We start from the raw sequence: 16,505 nt of genomic DNA on the forward strand, positions 1-16,505 counted from the left end.
TTGTATTCATGCCAGACACTAACTGCAGATCTGAATAAAACTCCACCCCTGTGTTTCTCAGAGAAAACTGAAAACCTTCTGGAGAGTTCTTCCTGAGTTTCTGCCACAGATGAGGAATTTACTCTGACAAGATTCAGCACATCACTCCAGAAAGAGAGAGAGAGAGACGAGAGAAAAAGGAGGGAAGGAAGGAAAGGTATGAGAGGAGGAGGAGGAGGAGGAATTCCTGCATGTACAGACTGGCAGCAGCAGCACAGTCTGACGGTTCACACACAGTTACTGATAAAGTTTGCAGAACAAATAATCTGTAATCTGCAGCTCTCACAACTGAAACACAATCGACTGTATCTCACCTGCCTGACAGGTAGGGATGTGTTAAATAACTGGAGGTTGATGTGATATGTTCAGTGTCTCTCTGTAAAATTAAGCTTTTCTGTAAATTGTGCAAATATTGTTTTGCAACGTAAGTGACGGTGAACGTAAACTAGTCGGTGCAGAGGTACGCATGACTACACAGGATGTCAAATGTGGTTCCTCAGGCTCCTTTGAACATATGAGTTAAGTAGTGTTTCCCAATAATGTTCATTCGGTGACAGATGGGTGGAGCAGGCCCTCGGAGATGTTGAGCTGTATGAAGCATTGTTCAAAGAGTTGTGTAAAGGTTAAATTATACATGCATGCAGGTTTCAAGATGTTTCTCTTTGGACATGCTGGGATACATCATCAGTGATGTTCTGATGGTTATAGATGGTCTTTTATTATCAGCTGCCCTCACCCAGGTGACCCATCTGGAGTTGATCAAGTCCTGACTTGCATCCCAGAAGCAATAAGTCCCTGGACGAGGTTGGTTGCTTCCTGTGCAGCTTCAGGGATGGGACATTTGCTGCTCTGATGATGGTTATTTGGCGAGCTTGTTCTGGTGAGCCTCCTCCATCAGTTCCTCCCAGATCACCGTCAGCATCCACCCTACCTGCCTACCTGCCTACCTGGTAGAATCTGAGAAGGTGACGATGTTTGGTGTTTGTGTAATGTAGTCTTGTCTGTGGTAGATTATAGTGCTTCTCTACAGCTCTGAGAAAGGGGATGGTTTTCTTCCTGAAAGGCTTTAGTGAGCACTTCTGCAGATGTTGGAGAACCTGGTCATGGTGCCGACTGTAGTGGCTTTTGGGAAGCTGGTGAGATGTTGAGGGGAAAATATGACAATCTTTCTCCATGTGTGCTGTGTTTAAATGAACAGAAATTAGTCTTGAGACAGTCTTTCTTTATTCTAAAGAACTTTTGTTTGAAGCACTGCTGTGTTGGGTTATATGCCAACAAAAGAAGGTTCTCCTTATAGAATGCCACCAAACATTCAATGTTTAGTTGTGCTATCATTAAGAAGACATTGTGGGAACTAAAAGAAAAACTCCCTCTGAAAACATCTGTAGAAATTTGCAGAACCTTTAAACAAAAGTATAAATTAAAAAAAAATAGCTGGGATTTGTGCTAATTAGGCTCGTGCTGTCTGTCCTGATGGTTGGCTAGCATTAGCATTAGCATAACAGTTAGCAGTGAGTTAGCATTTTAGAAAACCCTTTTTTTCCTATTTCCGTTTCATTGGTGTGTTACTGTGTTAATTTAAACGTCTGGATTGTTTACAAAGACATTTTTATAAAAACGGCGGTCTCCTGCAAGACGTCTCTCTCTCTCCGGGTGGTCAGACAGGACTGCTCCCGGGAGGAGACAGCGGAGGAGGGTTGGCCGGGGAAGGGGCGGCTCGGAGGGGGCGGAGCGGTTCTCCTACACGGGTGGTGTCAGCGGAAGAAAACGGGACAGAGGGGCAGAGAGAGGCCGACAGAGGGATTCATTTCCCCCCGGTGGTTTTACTGAGCTGCACCAGCGGACTTCAGGTAAGAGGAGGGAGCGTTTAAGGGCGTTTTCTCGTGACTCCGGAGGTGAAGACTTGTGTCAGGTTTACTCAGGAGCGGAAAATAGGATTTAGAAGTCACTGCGGCACATCTGGTGTTCCCCTGTTCAGTAAGAAATACATTTCACAGGATATATTTAGAGATGTGACTCACAAATATGCTCAGAGTAGCTCAAATGTGCTGTATTTGTGTATTAAATAGCCTAAATAGCATACAGGGTAGCTTCCTAAACATTTCTACTGAATTTAATTAGCCTTTTTAAAATTTATCTCAACCGTGAAAGCTGCTATTTTTACATGCACGCTATGCTATTTATTATGCAAAATCCCGTGTTGCTAAATGCAAAGTTAAAAACTGGATTCACTGTGTGCAGTTTTTCCTATAAAATACCGACATGGCCACTTAAGCTTGAATATCAAAATAATGATAATGGGTGCTTTGGAATTCAGTTGAGGCTTTTTCCTCAATGAATAGAGCTGGAGTGTGATTGGCAGACAGTGCAGCATTCATGTGTCAGGATGAATATATGAAATGCATCGTCATTGTGAGTCTGTGTCAGCCTGCACAGGTTTCTAAAAACACGCCTTCCATCATGTGCATCGCTGCTGGATGAATGAATCCTCTCAGTCTAAATGTGGAGCACAGACTGCATGCAAACAACACAGAATCGCCGAATTAGTGTTGGAGCCACCAGATATTATTGGATTTTAACCTAATGGCTGATTTATTCTCTTTGTTCGTGCAGTTTGGTGCTGCAGAGGACAATATAATTAAAACATCCAAACAGTGTCACATATCTGATGCTTTAAATTATGCTACATGCTTAATTTGAGCAAAAAAAATGACCTCATGTATTTGACTTGAATGCCAAGGACAGACCTTAAATCCCTTTAAAGTGAAGGACTGTGCTTCTTTAGAGCAGTGACATCTGGTGGCAGGAAAATGTACACCTTCTATGTAATCCAGTAAGTATGAATGGAGTTATTTCTCAGTTAAGATGTTTAGGTTAGAATGATATTTGCCAAATAAACACCGACTAAAGCATTACATTTGGAAATAAAATACATCCAGAACTCCTCATAAAATACCTCAGTGCTATCTTCTCCAGTGTGGTAAATCAGTGATCACTGTATTCAGGCTGTCACAGGTACAGTATTTGTTGTCACGATGAGAATACTGTCTGTATTGTGTAAATAGGCCTGGTTTGCATTACAAAAAACGCTCATCCATTTATTATTCAAATAATCCTGGAAATAAACGACAGGCATTAGGGAAAGTGTCATCTGACCACTAGCAGAACCCCAAACAAATTTCATTAGTTTCTTTCATACCTCTAGGGCCTTTAGAGGTATTAGCATCCATACAATCAGCTGCCTGTATCTGTGTGTGTGTTTGTGTGTGTGTGTGTCTTCCCGACTTTGCAGCCACTTTGCATGTTGGCTCCGGAGCTTAAACTATTTGTTTGTGTGTCGCACAGTAACACGATCGTGTTGCAGGTAAGAGATTTTTTCAAGAGATGGAAAGAGGACTCCTGGCAGGAAAAAGGTGGATTTTGAAGCGGACAGCGGATTTGAATTGAAGGAGATTGTCAAAGCAGACACACAAAGGGGTTCTCTAGCTGTTTAGGTTTGCTTTTGTCTTTTCACAGACAAAAAATGGGAGGGAAAACTTTATGCTTATCTTTTTAAATCAGGTTTGACTTCTTGTCAAATCAAATAATTTAGCCAACTTTAAAAAGGAGGAAATCTGACTGATTATTTCCAAGTTCCAGCAGCAGTAAGAGGATCAGATCTGCTTTTTGTAAGATGTCTGGAGGACAGTAATCTTTGATTTGTCTGAATGGCTTTAGCTTTCTGGGCTTGCATTGATTGTGAGTGTAATGCATCAGGTTGCCATGTATTCTTGTACCAGAGCTCTGCTCTCTGCAGCAGAAAGCTTTCTCTCAAACTAAATCACATAAACTACAAGCTAATCTCACTATCCCATATTACTGGCACTGTATATCTACAGTAATATTTTCTGCAATGCAGTAAGCAGCCAGTGCTCTGCTTTTTTGCAACTTAATGCAAAATTTTCTTTTATAGACACCATTTTACCTTTGGTTTGGGGACACTTTGAAATTTCCCCCTGCAAAACAAATGCTAGACAGGTAATGCTCATTTACTGTTCACAGTGAGTGCTGTGGATTTCCCAAATATTTAGGACATTACTTCGAAAAAGACAGATTGATACTGATGTTTTTGAATACTTTAAGTAGTTGGGTGCCATTTACTTCTATTTTTTTGGTGGTTTTAGGAGTCTCAACAGCACAAGTCGCAAAACATAAGCAACAAATAACTTAACACAGACAGATCATCATTTTTATTTAATATAGTAATAGCTTTTGTTCTAGAGATCCATTAAATACCTAAAACAGTCGTGGTAATATTAATGTCTATCTACTTAAGATAACATATAACCTTCTTTGCCATCCATTATGGAATCATATTACCCCCCAGGCAATCAGCATAAGTCTTTTAGAAGTTGCAGGGGTCTCCAGGCTGCTGTGACTGCAGTGATAAATGGCTCTTTGTGGAATAGATCAAGCTACTGGCCTCTTCCTGGCTGAGTTAACAGAGCTTTGCTGTTTGAGAGCCACAGCATGGCTCCAGGCTGATCCAAGCATTTAACAGCAAAAAGAGGAACAATGAATACACCGTGCAATCTTCTCCCATGGATGAAGCTAATAGAGCAACGAGTATACTGGCTGATGAAAGTGCAACTGTAATTTGGAATTATGTATCATTATTGTTTGTGTTATGTATTTCTGTTTAAAAAGCACTCCACTGTTGGCCAATATGTTGTCATCAGATTTTTTTATATCTCTAAAAGCTATAAGGAAAAGCCTAATGTTGCTGGGAAACCATATTCCAACCAGCAATGATCTCATGACTGATGGGAATCTGCAGCGCTTAAGAGAAAATTATTGACAGAATAATAAATTGAAGCACTGCAGGTATTTTGATGATAATATACCTGTGTACCAGCATTTAAAAATGATATGTGTAGCACCTTAAAAAACTCATCTGTGCAATGAGTGAAGACTTTTCCTGAATGCAACAGTTTCCTGTGTATCTCCAGGTGTCAGAATGTCAACACAGGTCAGTGCAGAGGAGATGGAGGAGATCACAGAGGCCTTCCAGAAAGTGGGTGAGTAAGAATGTGTGATCTTGCAGATGCCCATCAGACAAATATGAATGAATAAATCATGTTTGAAGAGACGTGCAGCAGCTGTCAAACACATGTTTCTTTGTGCGTGTGCACTATGTGATAGACAGATGCTTTTTTATGGGGAATGAAACCTTTGATGCAGCCACATTTCAGTTATCACCTAAAGGAACAGTTCAACATTTCTTAGAAGAGGTTTATTGGTTTTTCTTGTATTAGATGAAAAGACCTTACACACATAGTTAGCTTGTTTTATATCACTCTTTTCTGGATTTTTTCTTGTTACAACAGAAGAGCTTCTCTCTGTTTACTGTGTGCGGTAAGTCAAGAAACTGTCTGTAGCCTCTAGCTGTACAGTACTAGTCTTGTAAGATGGTGCTGAATGTGCTGCACGGCTTGTTTTAGATCAGGTCATTACTAAAAGTATATTGCAGACACAAATCAAAGGAAAATAGTGAGAAGCTTCTACTGTTCTTGTTTTTACACTGTAGCCCCTCTCAGACATGAGATACATAACATTACTGGGTACTGTTGAGTTGATGACATTTTGTCCTTCAGTTTTCCATTAATGTTCCTCACAGCTTCATTTAGACATGCTGGGAGTGAGCAGGCATGTGGGATATTTATCATACATGCAAGATTTTTTTAAGGTTATTCTTTTGACCTTTTGTTAGCTTTACTAGATAGGTTAGTCAAGAGGCAGACAGGAAAGTATTGAGAAGAATGGGGGAAGACCTGCAGCAAAGGGCCATGAGCTGCAATCAAACCCAGGCCACTGCATCAGGGACTATAGCCCCAGTTTATGTGCCACCCAGTCAACCAGTTTAGCTACAGGGGGACCCATACAGCCAAGATTTGACAGAACATCAAATAATGCATAATCAAATTTGTTAACATGCTGATCAAACTTTCCAAATACCCAGGATTTATTCATGATATCCTCAACACAGAAAATTCTGTCCTTGTGTGATGATAATCTTGCCAATAGTAAAATAAAAATATCCTGTGATTGGAGCTCAGGACTCAATCATATGATGGCTGCTATGTAACAAATGATTGAAAAAGGTGTTTGGTGATGTTGGCAGGAAATTGTCTTAAGAGGTTTCGGATGTTTTTGGACCAGTGTTAAGTGTGGAAAAAGCCTTGTGCAAATTGTTCTATGCAACCAAAAGTAGATAGATAGACTATTCTTTCCCTTTGGGAAATGATAACATATATATATTAAGATACTGGTGATAATGAATGACAGTTGGTTTGAAGACACATCTATGTCATAGATAGCAGTTAAGGTCTACATAGAAATGGTGAGGATTCATGGAAGCTGACAACAATTGAACATAGCAGAGGATGGTTTCAATCCATCGACCTCTGGGTTACGGGCCCAGCACGCTTCCGCTGCGCCACTCTGCTACTGAAGTGCAGCTGTCTGTTCATGTGACAGCATGCAATTCAGACTTCTGCTGTGCTGACAGTGATATGGGAGTGTTTGTTGATGCGACCTACTAAGTAGTAACACATTGAGGATATCCCTGCTAGACTCCTGACATGCAGAGTAGAAAAAGTTTCCTACTGTGTCAGTGGTGGACCAGAAAAGAGCAGCAAAGGCTCCAAAAATATCTTGCTTTAACTTTGTGTTTGCCCTTTTTGTTTCTTCACTGTCCCACTACTATAGATGTGGATGGTAATGGCTACATCTGTGCTTCTGAACTCGGCACACTCTTCCATGAGGTGCGCTGTCCCATGGCCGGATACCAGATCAGAGAACTCCTGCAGAAGCTGGACCGAAACAACGACAGTCACATCAGCTTGGATGAGTTCACGGCTGTAGGTAACACTAACTAACTAACTAACTAACTGACCGACCAACCAACCACTCAACCAACCAACCAACCAACCAACCAACCTACTTACTTACTTCCTTCCTAAATAACTAACTACCTAAAGTCCTGTTTTGATGGCTGACGACCCATATTGTACTAAAATGTGTTTGCTTACTAATGTGCTGTCTGTGATCTTCATTGAGTTTGAAAATAAATGATGGATACATACTGAATAATAAATTAACGATATTATCAACATCTTGAGAAATATACAGAAGCCATAGTTGAAACAACTCTTAGCTGGGGTGTTTTTGTGTGCACACTCAGATCTTCAAGGATCTAAAGGATGACAAGCTAGCCCAGGGTTTCAAGACAGCTCTCAACAAGAAGGAAGGCATCGTAGCTATCGGAGGCACGAGCGAGATCTCCAGTGAAGGAACTCAACATTCAATCTCTGGTTAGTAAAGCTAAATAAACCCTAATCAATAAATGATGTGTTATGATCAAACTGAAACATAATCAGATTTCAGTCATCACAAATAGGTCGTGACACTTGACTTCACTGTATTTCAGAGCAGGAGCGTTTTGCCTTTGCCAACTACATCAACTCTTCTTTGGAGAAGGATCCAGACTGTCAGCATGTTCTGCCCATTAACCCCAACACTGAAGCTCTGTTCAAAGCTGTGGCAGATGGCATTTTGCTTTGGTAAACCATCGCCTATGACTTCAATTTCCTTCTTGTTTTGGAACTAGTTTTAGGTGCTATGTCAGGTCAGTGCATTAACATATTTTTCTCACACTTGCTGTTGCAGTAAACTCATCAACCTCTCTGTTCCTGACACCATTGATGAGAGAACCATCAATAAAAAGAAACTCACTCCTTTCACCATACAGGTCTGTTAACTACTTATTCCAGTCTTTATTTTACTTTGTGTAGTTGTCAGCGCCCTCCTGACTATGCATCCTCAATTTTATTCACCCCACAGGAAAATCTGAACTTGGCTCTGAATTCAGCTTCAGCCATCGGTTGTCAAGTCGTTAATATCGGAGCTCAGGATCTGAAGGAGGGAAAACCTCACCTGGTGCTCGGACTCCTCTGGCAGATTATTAAGATAGGACTCTTTGCTGATATAGAACTGAGCCGAAATGAAGGTATGACACTACAAACAATGGATGCAGAACTATGCAAACAAACTTCACATGACAAAATGACACACAGATCAAATTTTAGCTGCACAAATAAGATGGAACCTTAAATCAACACATGCGTTCTCTTGTCTCTGTGTACAGCCATAGCAGCGTTGCTCGAGGAAGGCGAGAGTCTGGAAGAGTTGATGAAACTCAGTCCTGAAGAGCTGCTGCTGCGCTGGGCCAACTTCCATTTAAAGAAAGTGGGCATGAGCTTATCAAACTTCTCAGGAGATATTAAGGTAAGAAAATGCCACTATGATACCTAAACCTTCTTAGAAACTACTATTTCTCTGCTAAATTCCTCCCTTCTTCTTGCAGGTGTCATTTTAATTCATTGATTTTATCTTGATAATTATCGGTTGTTTTAAGGAACCTTACATCGTCTTCAGACATGTAAGGTTGTGTTGTTTTGTACATATATTTTTTGTACAGATTATGGCAAGTTCATCCATGAACTGGGCTGCAGTGATTTTCCCTTTGATGTGTTCTTGAGACCCATATTTTTGCGTTATGCTGTTTGTCTGTACTCATTGCTACTGCCCATGTTGGCCAACATACTCTTGAAAAAAGACATTTTCTTTTTTTTTTTTTTAAAATAAAACAGTTGAGTTGACTGTTCTTGTGCTTCTTTTCCTGTTTTCTGCAGGACTCCAAAGCGTACTACCACCTGCTTCAGCAGATCGCTCCAGACGGCAGCAAGGAGGACGTTCCTCGGGTTGACATTGATATGTCTGGTGTATATGTGAGTTAACAGCAACAACATGCAGCGTTTTGTCTTAAGGCAACAAAACTGAGTGCATTTGTTTATAGTTTCATGTTATGTTAGGTTTTTGTGATGTGTCGCGGTGCATTGTCCTGCTGCGGGTGGCAACTGGCATCAAAGACTGCTGTTGTCGTGAGCGGGTGGAGGGTTCCTTCAATGTTTAGGTGGATGGTACATGTCAAACAACCACATGAATGTCAGGACTCAAGGTTTCCCAGCAGAACATTGCATCATAACAAGATTCATCTATTATTGATACATTGCTTATTCCTCATTAGGTTCGCGGGGGCCTGGAGTCTGTCCCAGCTGACTTAGGGGACACCCTGGGCAGGTCACCAGTCTATCACAGGGCTACATATAGAGACAAACAATCACACTCACATTTACAATTATGGACAACTTAGAGTTACCAGTTAACCTGAGCTTGTTTTTGGACTGAGAGGGGAAGCCCGAGAACCTGGAGAAAATCCACGCATTCACAGGGAGAACATGTAAACTCCATACAGAAAGATCCTGGGAAGGCAGGGACTATATATACTAACGTTTAAAAGTTTGGGGTCACTTAGAAATGTCCTTGTTTTTGAAAGAAAAGCAGCTTTTTTTTCAATGAAGATAACATTAAATGAATCATAAATATAGTCTAGACATTGTTAATGTGGTAAATGACTGTTCTAGCTGGAAATGGCTGATTTTTAATGGAATATCTCCATAGGGGTACAGAGGAACATTTCCAGCAACCATCACTTCTGTGTTCTAATGCTACATTGTGTTAGCTAATGGTGTTGAAAGGCTCATTGATGATTAGAAAACCCTTGTACAGTTATGTTAGCACATGAATGAAAGTGTGAGTTTTCATGGAAAACATGAAATTGTCTGGGTGACCCCAAACTTTTGAACAGTAGTGTATGTCTGAAAGAACACATCTAAATGCTACCAAAAATCTGATATTTAATCAAAACAGTGTTTTGTAATGTTCCTTCTTGTTGTTCTACCAAATAACAGATCTGGTTTTCGGACAGCTTTACATCACTTAGTCAGGGTTTTTTCAGTAAAATATTTGACAGCGCTACATTTTAAATCTGTGTGTGTCACCAGGAGAAGGATCTCATGAAGAGAGCCGATTGTATGCTGGTACAGGCCGACCGCCTGGACTGCCGACAGTTTGTAACGGCTACTGATGTCGTGAGTGGAAACGCAAAGCTCAACATGGCCTTTGTTGCAACACTTTTCAACAAGCACCCGGCTCTCACCAAACCAGAGGACCAAGACTGGAATGTTGCAAGTAAGCACGGATGAATAATCTCTTTTCCTTACAAACACATTCATCCACATCCAGACATGTTGGAAGGAGCTTTCCTCTCAAGTAACTCATTGACTTTGTCTCAAGGTGAGACCAGGGAGGAGAGAACCTTCAGGAACTGGATGAACTCTCTTGGAGTCAATCCACATGTTCACCACATTTACGGGTCAGTTCTCTCTGTTGGAAATGACTTTCTCCAGTTCTCCTTTAAATGTTTATTGCCGCACTGATCTACAATTCAGCATTGAAATACATTCATGCTCGTGTCCCATCTGTGTGTCTGCAGTGATCTGATGGATGCCATGGTGATTCTGCAGCTTTATGAAAAGATTAAGGTGCCAGTGGACTGGGACAGCAGAGTCAACCTTCCTCCATTCAAGGGAGGAGGAGGCCATTTAAAAAAGGTATATATGGAAGCTATTTGTCCAAATATGAACCATTTACAGAACAGCTTTGTAAAAAAAACAAAACAAAACACAAAACTAATTGAATTATCATGTTTTATACATAAATACTATATTTTTCATGACATTTCTCATATATAAGATACATTTATGTAGCATATATATGCCTTGTCATGACTTTCCATGTGCATACAACAAGGGGAGCTCCGGTTACTAGAGTTCTGTGTGTTTGTGCCTGACAGATTGAAAACTGTAACTACGCTGTGGAACTGGGTAAGAACAAAGCAGGTTTTTCCTTGGTGGGAATTGGCGGACAGGACCTGTACGATGGAAATGAAACTCTGACCCTGGCCCTGGTGTGGCAGCTGATGAGGAGGTGATTTACTCCTAATACATAAACTTCAGTTGCGTACCCATGTTGTCATTTTGAGCCATCAACTTAACAATAAACATAAAAACACCACTGAAAATCTAAGTCAACATCCAGTGGCCTCCACATGGGGGATGTGGGTGTTGCTGTGTATTTCAGAACAGGGAGAGGGCGCTGTTCTCTCAGTAAAGAATTTAAGCAGCCACAGTTACTGTAGCCTTAAGAAAGAAACACACCAGAATCCCCAGAATCACCATCAGTACACTGATAACAGAAAACAGTGTGGTTTATGGGAAACGTAGAATAGATTTTTAAGTGTTAGCATTTATTTTGTAAAGCATTAGAGGTCAAGAAGAGATCACATACAATGTTACAGTGTCGTTAATCATAAAAATTGTTGCTCTTCTCATATCCATATGCAGGTACACTTTAAATATCCTGGAAAACCTTGGAGATGGAGAAGTTGCTGGAGATGATCTCATAATCGCCTGGGTGAACAAAACTTTGGCTGAGGCTGGCAAGAGTTCATCTATCAAAAGCTTTAAGGTGAGCGGAAAGCTTCAACTTTGTAGTTGTTTCAAGAGGAATTAAATCAGTAATCTGAGATACACTAATAGATAAACAGCACACAACAGAAGTGAGTACAGCCCAATGCAATATCACTTCACATCAAAGGATAAGAAATATCAAAACTGCACCATCTCTCAATAAGTTGACAATCAGAGTAATTCTTCTTTAGAAAGCCTATATTGAAACTACAGGCCATAAAGTAGAAATTCAGTGTATACAAAGTGAATACATCTGTGATAACACACAAGTTAGAAGACCTACGATCACTAAAACTAAACAGATTGCATCTGTGATTTCCATTCAGCCTAACTGCATGAACGTGGTTATAAAACGAGCTGTAAACTGCTGAACATAATCAGTATTGCATCATTAACTGTGTCTGTCTACATGTCTGCATGATGGCTCTCCATGGAAAAGAATTGCCAGAGGAACTGAAAAGTCAGATTGTGAGACTTCACAAAGATGGAAAAGGACATAGGAAGACCAGACACCAATTAAAAGTCAATGGAAACAAAGTGTCAGCAGTAATTAGGAGGTATAGAACGAGACATCGTACCACTAATCACAATGGTGGTCCTCCTAAAATGAGGCCATGGACAGTGCACTATTTGCACAATCTAACTCTGAAAAAGGATGGACAAGTTCTTCAGACTGGCCACAGGGATTATCAGGGGAATTGTGAGCTTCTGTGACAGCTCGGACAGAGCATAGGACAATGCATAACATCAACCTGTATGGATGGTCAAGAAATAATCTTTGGGATGAAGTTGTAATATTAAACTTTGCGAAGGAATATTTTTAAAAAGCCTGTTAAAATTAGTTGGACATTCTTCGTTGAGATGAGACAAAGATAAATTTATTTGGCTCAGATGAATCCAGCAGTGTTTGGCATGAACCTGGTCAGGACTAACAGTGAATGCATCGTCCTGGCAGTGAAGCATGGAGGTGGGAGGGTGATGATGTGGGGCTACATGAGGGTAAAACATGTCGAGGAGATGACATTTATAGATGACATCATGAATGTTTGGGAATATACCAAAACACTGGCTGACAAGATGACTCCCAGTCTGCAGAAGCTTGTCAGGAGAGGAATGTTTCACATGATAACAATCCAGACCACATTGCCAAAATCACACAAGAGTTTCTAAAGAAGATATGTCACATGACTTGAATCCAAAAGAACTCATTTGAAGTATTTTAACCTCTTAACACTGATTGCCCCAAATTCACATCATACCACTTTCATTCAGACTGCAGCTGAGATAGTGCATTCATTCCCCCAGTGGCGGTTTGTGCAGATTCAATACGTACCTCAGAGCCTTTTGCAAGCACTGGTTTCTCGTAGGACCAGTCAGAGTGGGATCTAAATTATTATCTGTTGTTATTATTATTATATATCCATTCTATGTGTAACAGACAAATTAACAATCTCCACTTATTTTAGTATCAGCTGGAAAGCAAAAACACAAATAATTATTTTTTCATATAATTGTAAATAAATTCAGGTGTCAAGAGGTTAAAGTGAAAGGTAGATTTATACACTACCTCCAGCAAGAGCTGCTGAATGGCAGAACGTCTGTGCAGAAATTTGATGTCCTCAGTGCTGACGAGGACTGAGTCTGTTATCAAAGATGGACATTAGAAGTACTGATAAAATAAAACACTTGAATCGTAGTAATAAAAGCTGTACTGACATTTGTTGCTATAAGTTTCTACTGTGGAGCCTACATTTTTAATATATACTAAATGTAAACTGTTAATTTGAATTTCATGTAAGAGCAAGTACCTACTGTTCAACTCAGAAGTAACACAATTAGTGTAAGGTGAGACAATTTGAAATCAAATTAGTGATATTGCACTCAGTTCTCTTGTAAACTGTACTGTATGGTTTGATAGTTTCAGATAACTGTTTCTTTACAGTTAGAGATGAGTTATGGGTCACTGTGTGATGTGAGTGTGTTCCCCTCTGTCTAGGACAAAACAATCAGTACCAGTCTTCCAGTTCTGGACCTGATTGATTCCCTCCAGCCACAAAGCGTGAACTTTGAGCTGGTAAAAACTGGAAGTCTCTCAGATGAAGACAAGCTGGACAATGCAAAGTAAGCACCTTCTTGTATCTTTCTGTTTATTTGTAGCTGCTGTGAGCTTGTATGTCATTGTAGTTGTGTTTTAAAATCCTGAATTATGATCTGATATGTTTTCATAGTGGTCATAACTGTGCCTCTTCCTTACACCAGGTATGCCGTCTCCATGGCGAGGAAGATCGGCGCTAAAGTCTACGCCCTGCCCGAGGACTTGGTAGAAGTCAACCAGAAAATGGTGATGACCATCTTCGCCTGCCTGATGGGGAGAGGCATGAAGAGGGCGTAAAGGAGACACACATGAACATACAGTCCACACTCACACATGTACTGACTGACTGTCTTTGCCTGTTTGATGAAGAGAGTGAACACAGCTTTATTGTTTCGTTCCTTAAAGTGGTTTTTCTGTGGTAGCCAAAACAGAAGTGAATCTGCGGTATTCTGCATCCATTGTGTTGGTTGACACCAACAACGTGGAGCTCAACGGGAATTAGAATTTTTAAATAGCCACAGACTTAGCAGGAAAGTGGAACTGCTATAACGGCTACATGACATTAATATTTGGCTTTGGTTTGGGTGTTTTGTGGACGGCGGTTTTGCTTTGGAGCAGTGTGGCTGCTGAGTGATTCTCGGACGCTCATAGACGTGGATGTCAGTGTGAATGTGTCTAAACTGGAGAGGGGGCACGCTGTGACCTTAATGGAGCAAAACCTTGTTCAGAAAATGTGTTTTTAGGTCTAAAAGCTATGACACATGGGAAATATAAAGACAGCCACCACTTCACATCTCTCAGCCCTGTTGGTTTATCTCAGATTTTTTTCTTCCTATGGGAATTTTGCTGCAGTCTTTGCATTCCTGCTTTTTTTTCTCTAGACATACTTGACATTTTATTAGCAGGAATGCCTTAAAATTCCCCATGTGTACATCCCCATGTGCCAGCCTGTTCACACTGAGAGCATTTATTGAACTGAAGCCATAATAATCTTCACCCTTTGGGCCTTTTTTTAAAGCAAAATAAATGACCAAAGCAGTTTTTGTCTAGTTTATGGACATTAGAATCCAAGGAATACTTATTTTAACTACTTTCAGTAGGAATATCATGAGGATAATTAATGCATTGTAATGTATTGAGGTACTTATAAGTGATTTTCTGTTTAGTTTAAGAGATTAAAGAAGGATCTATATCTTAAAAACACCTCCATTACAATCCAATTATCTATCCATTATCTATGTCCAAGTCTGGGATATGTACACCTGAATCAGAACCAGAAAATAAATTAGACTTATACTATAATTATAATCAGCACTCACACTTTAATAACAAGCTGTGGTTGTAAAACACGTCTCCCAGTTTAGAAAAGTAAAACAGCTCATTTTCTTGGATCTGTGGAGAAGTTTCTTTTCAAACAAAATGTAACACGTCAAAGCTGCTACTGCTTTCACATAATCTCAGCAAAAGAGAAGATGATAAATGCCTGTATTGTATTGTTTGTGTTTTGCCCTCTAAAATCAAAATGTTGTCTTGAGATGATTCCCAGACTACAGTAACACAACAGCTGAATTTAGTGACTTTGGTTGTGAAGGGGGAAAAAAAATCCAACTAAGATGCTGTTGATTTCTACCATTTTGGCTAAATACTGCAGTTGAATATGTGGAGACTTATCCAGATTTGTTGCTGCTGCTGTTAACATTCCACTTTTGCAATTTTTTTTTCCCTTCATCGCAAGTATTTCCCAGTAAAGCCCTTTCCAACTGGTTTGTCTTTATCGGTTGTTTGAATTGCCACTGTGGTCAAAAATGCAGTTTTACATGCTAGCAATACTTCCAAAATTCAGTGTGTACAATTACTTACCTTAAATAAAAGCATTTTTTTCCAGAAAAGTCTTGACTTCTGTTTTCTGTTCGTTTCTGTCCTTTTCCTGCCCTATCTGGAGTCCTGAATGTGTCACTGGGACGGTCAAAGACTTGGACAATGGGATTGTCTCAGATGTTTTCCGAGCATCTTTTTTGTTACTTGTTACAAAACTAAGTTCTGTAAAACATTTTTAACAGAATTTTAATCTCGTCGACTTTTCATATCATACTGGTTTAGTTTGGAGGAAACTTGTTTTGTAATTTTGTGGAATTGCTTTGGTAATTATCACTGCATTGGGTCAATAGGGTGATATTAGCATAATGTATGCATGAAGGAAAGTATCTGTTATATCAAATGAACATTTCACAAATATCTTTACAAATATTCAGATTTTATGCTCTAAATATCTGAGGCCAATCAGAAACAGTTAAGCAGAAACTGTTCTATAAATGAGATGTTTTCAGATGGAATGAGCCTATGTAACAATTAAAAGCTCATGATCCCAGCTCATTGTATTCCAGCTCCCAGGTTTAGGAACCCAAGCAGTTTCAAAGAAGAAATGATGGAAACTGATCCAGGACCAGCACATGACATGTCAGACAACTCAAGCAACACGAGGACACTCCATGAAGTCTTAGCTCATTAGATACTTTTATGTTAATAAGAGCATATGCAGTTACACACCACAAATGTAACTATCTCTGAGCTAGTGGAAGAAATATTTCTCTGTGTTTTTGTTCTCTTCAGAGCTCTCTCTAATGATCAGAAGGGTGAGATCAGGACAAGGAACCAGATGAGAAAGTGCCTCAGGATGTGAATCCACATTATGAAGAGAGATGCAGTGAGAAATGTAATTTTAGATAAATGAAAGGTAACCTTCCACGCATGTGTTTGTATTGCAGGAGGAAGCCAGAGCACCTGGAGAGAAGCCACCCAGTCCCAGAGAGAACATGAACTCCACACAGAAAGAACCAGCTGAGCAGCAGGTTGGTGCTGTGAGGTGATGGTTCTAACCTCTCTCTCTCTCTCTCTCTCTC

The 16,505-nt window shown here is 40.1% G+C and overlaps 1 protein-coding gene across 3 annotated transcripts; it reads left to right on the top strand.

Moving 5' to 3' along the window:
• Nucleotides 1-184: 184 nt before the first annotated feature.
• LOC111580984 (plastin-3-like) lies at nucleotides 185-15,494 on the top strand. Of its 3 annotated transcripts, none has more exons than XM_055016762.1 (17): nucleotides 185-364; nucleotides 1,701-1,889; nucleotides 5,028-5,096; nucleotides 6,787-6,938; nucleotides 7,262-7,391; nucleotides 7,508-7,640; nucleotides 7,747-7,828; nucleotides 7,921-8,086; nucleotides 8,225-8,364; nucleotides 8,772-8,867; nucleotides 9,984-10,170; nucleotides 10,276-10,354; nucleotides 10,475-10,592; nucleotides 10,835-10,968; nucleotides 11,385-11,508; nucleotides 13,507-13,631; nucleotides 13,770-15,494. In XM_055016762.1, exons 1-17 carry the CDS (start codon nucleotides 199-201, stop codon nucleotides 13,900-13,902), a joined length of 2,223 nt encoding a protein of 740 aa, XP_054872737.1. In that variant the 5' UTR covers nucleotides 185-198; the 3' UTR covers nucleotides 13,903-15,494. The 3 variants fall into 3 exon arrangements, with proteins under 3 accessions (XP_054872737.1, XP_054872738.1, XP_023144710.2); XM_023288942.3 differs by lacking the exon at nucleotides 185-364 and adding an exon at nucleotides 880-919; XM_055016763.1 differs by lacking the exon at nucleotides 1,701-1,889.
• The last annotated feature ends 1,011 nt before the right edge of the window (nucleotides 15,495-16,505 follow it).

This window comes from Amphiprion ocellaris, chromosome 13, assembly GCF_022539595.1.
Source record: "Amphiprion ocellaris isolate individual 3 ecotype Okinawa chromosome 13, ASM2253959v1, whole genome shotgun sequence".
NCBI lineage: Eukaryota > Metazoa > Chordata > Actinopteri > Pomacentridae > Amphiprion > Amphiprion ocellaris.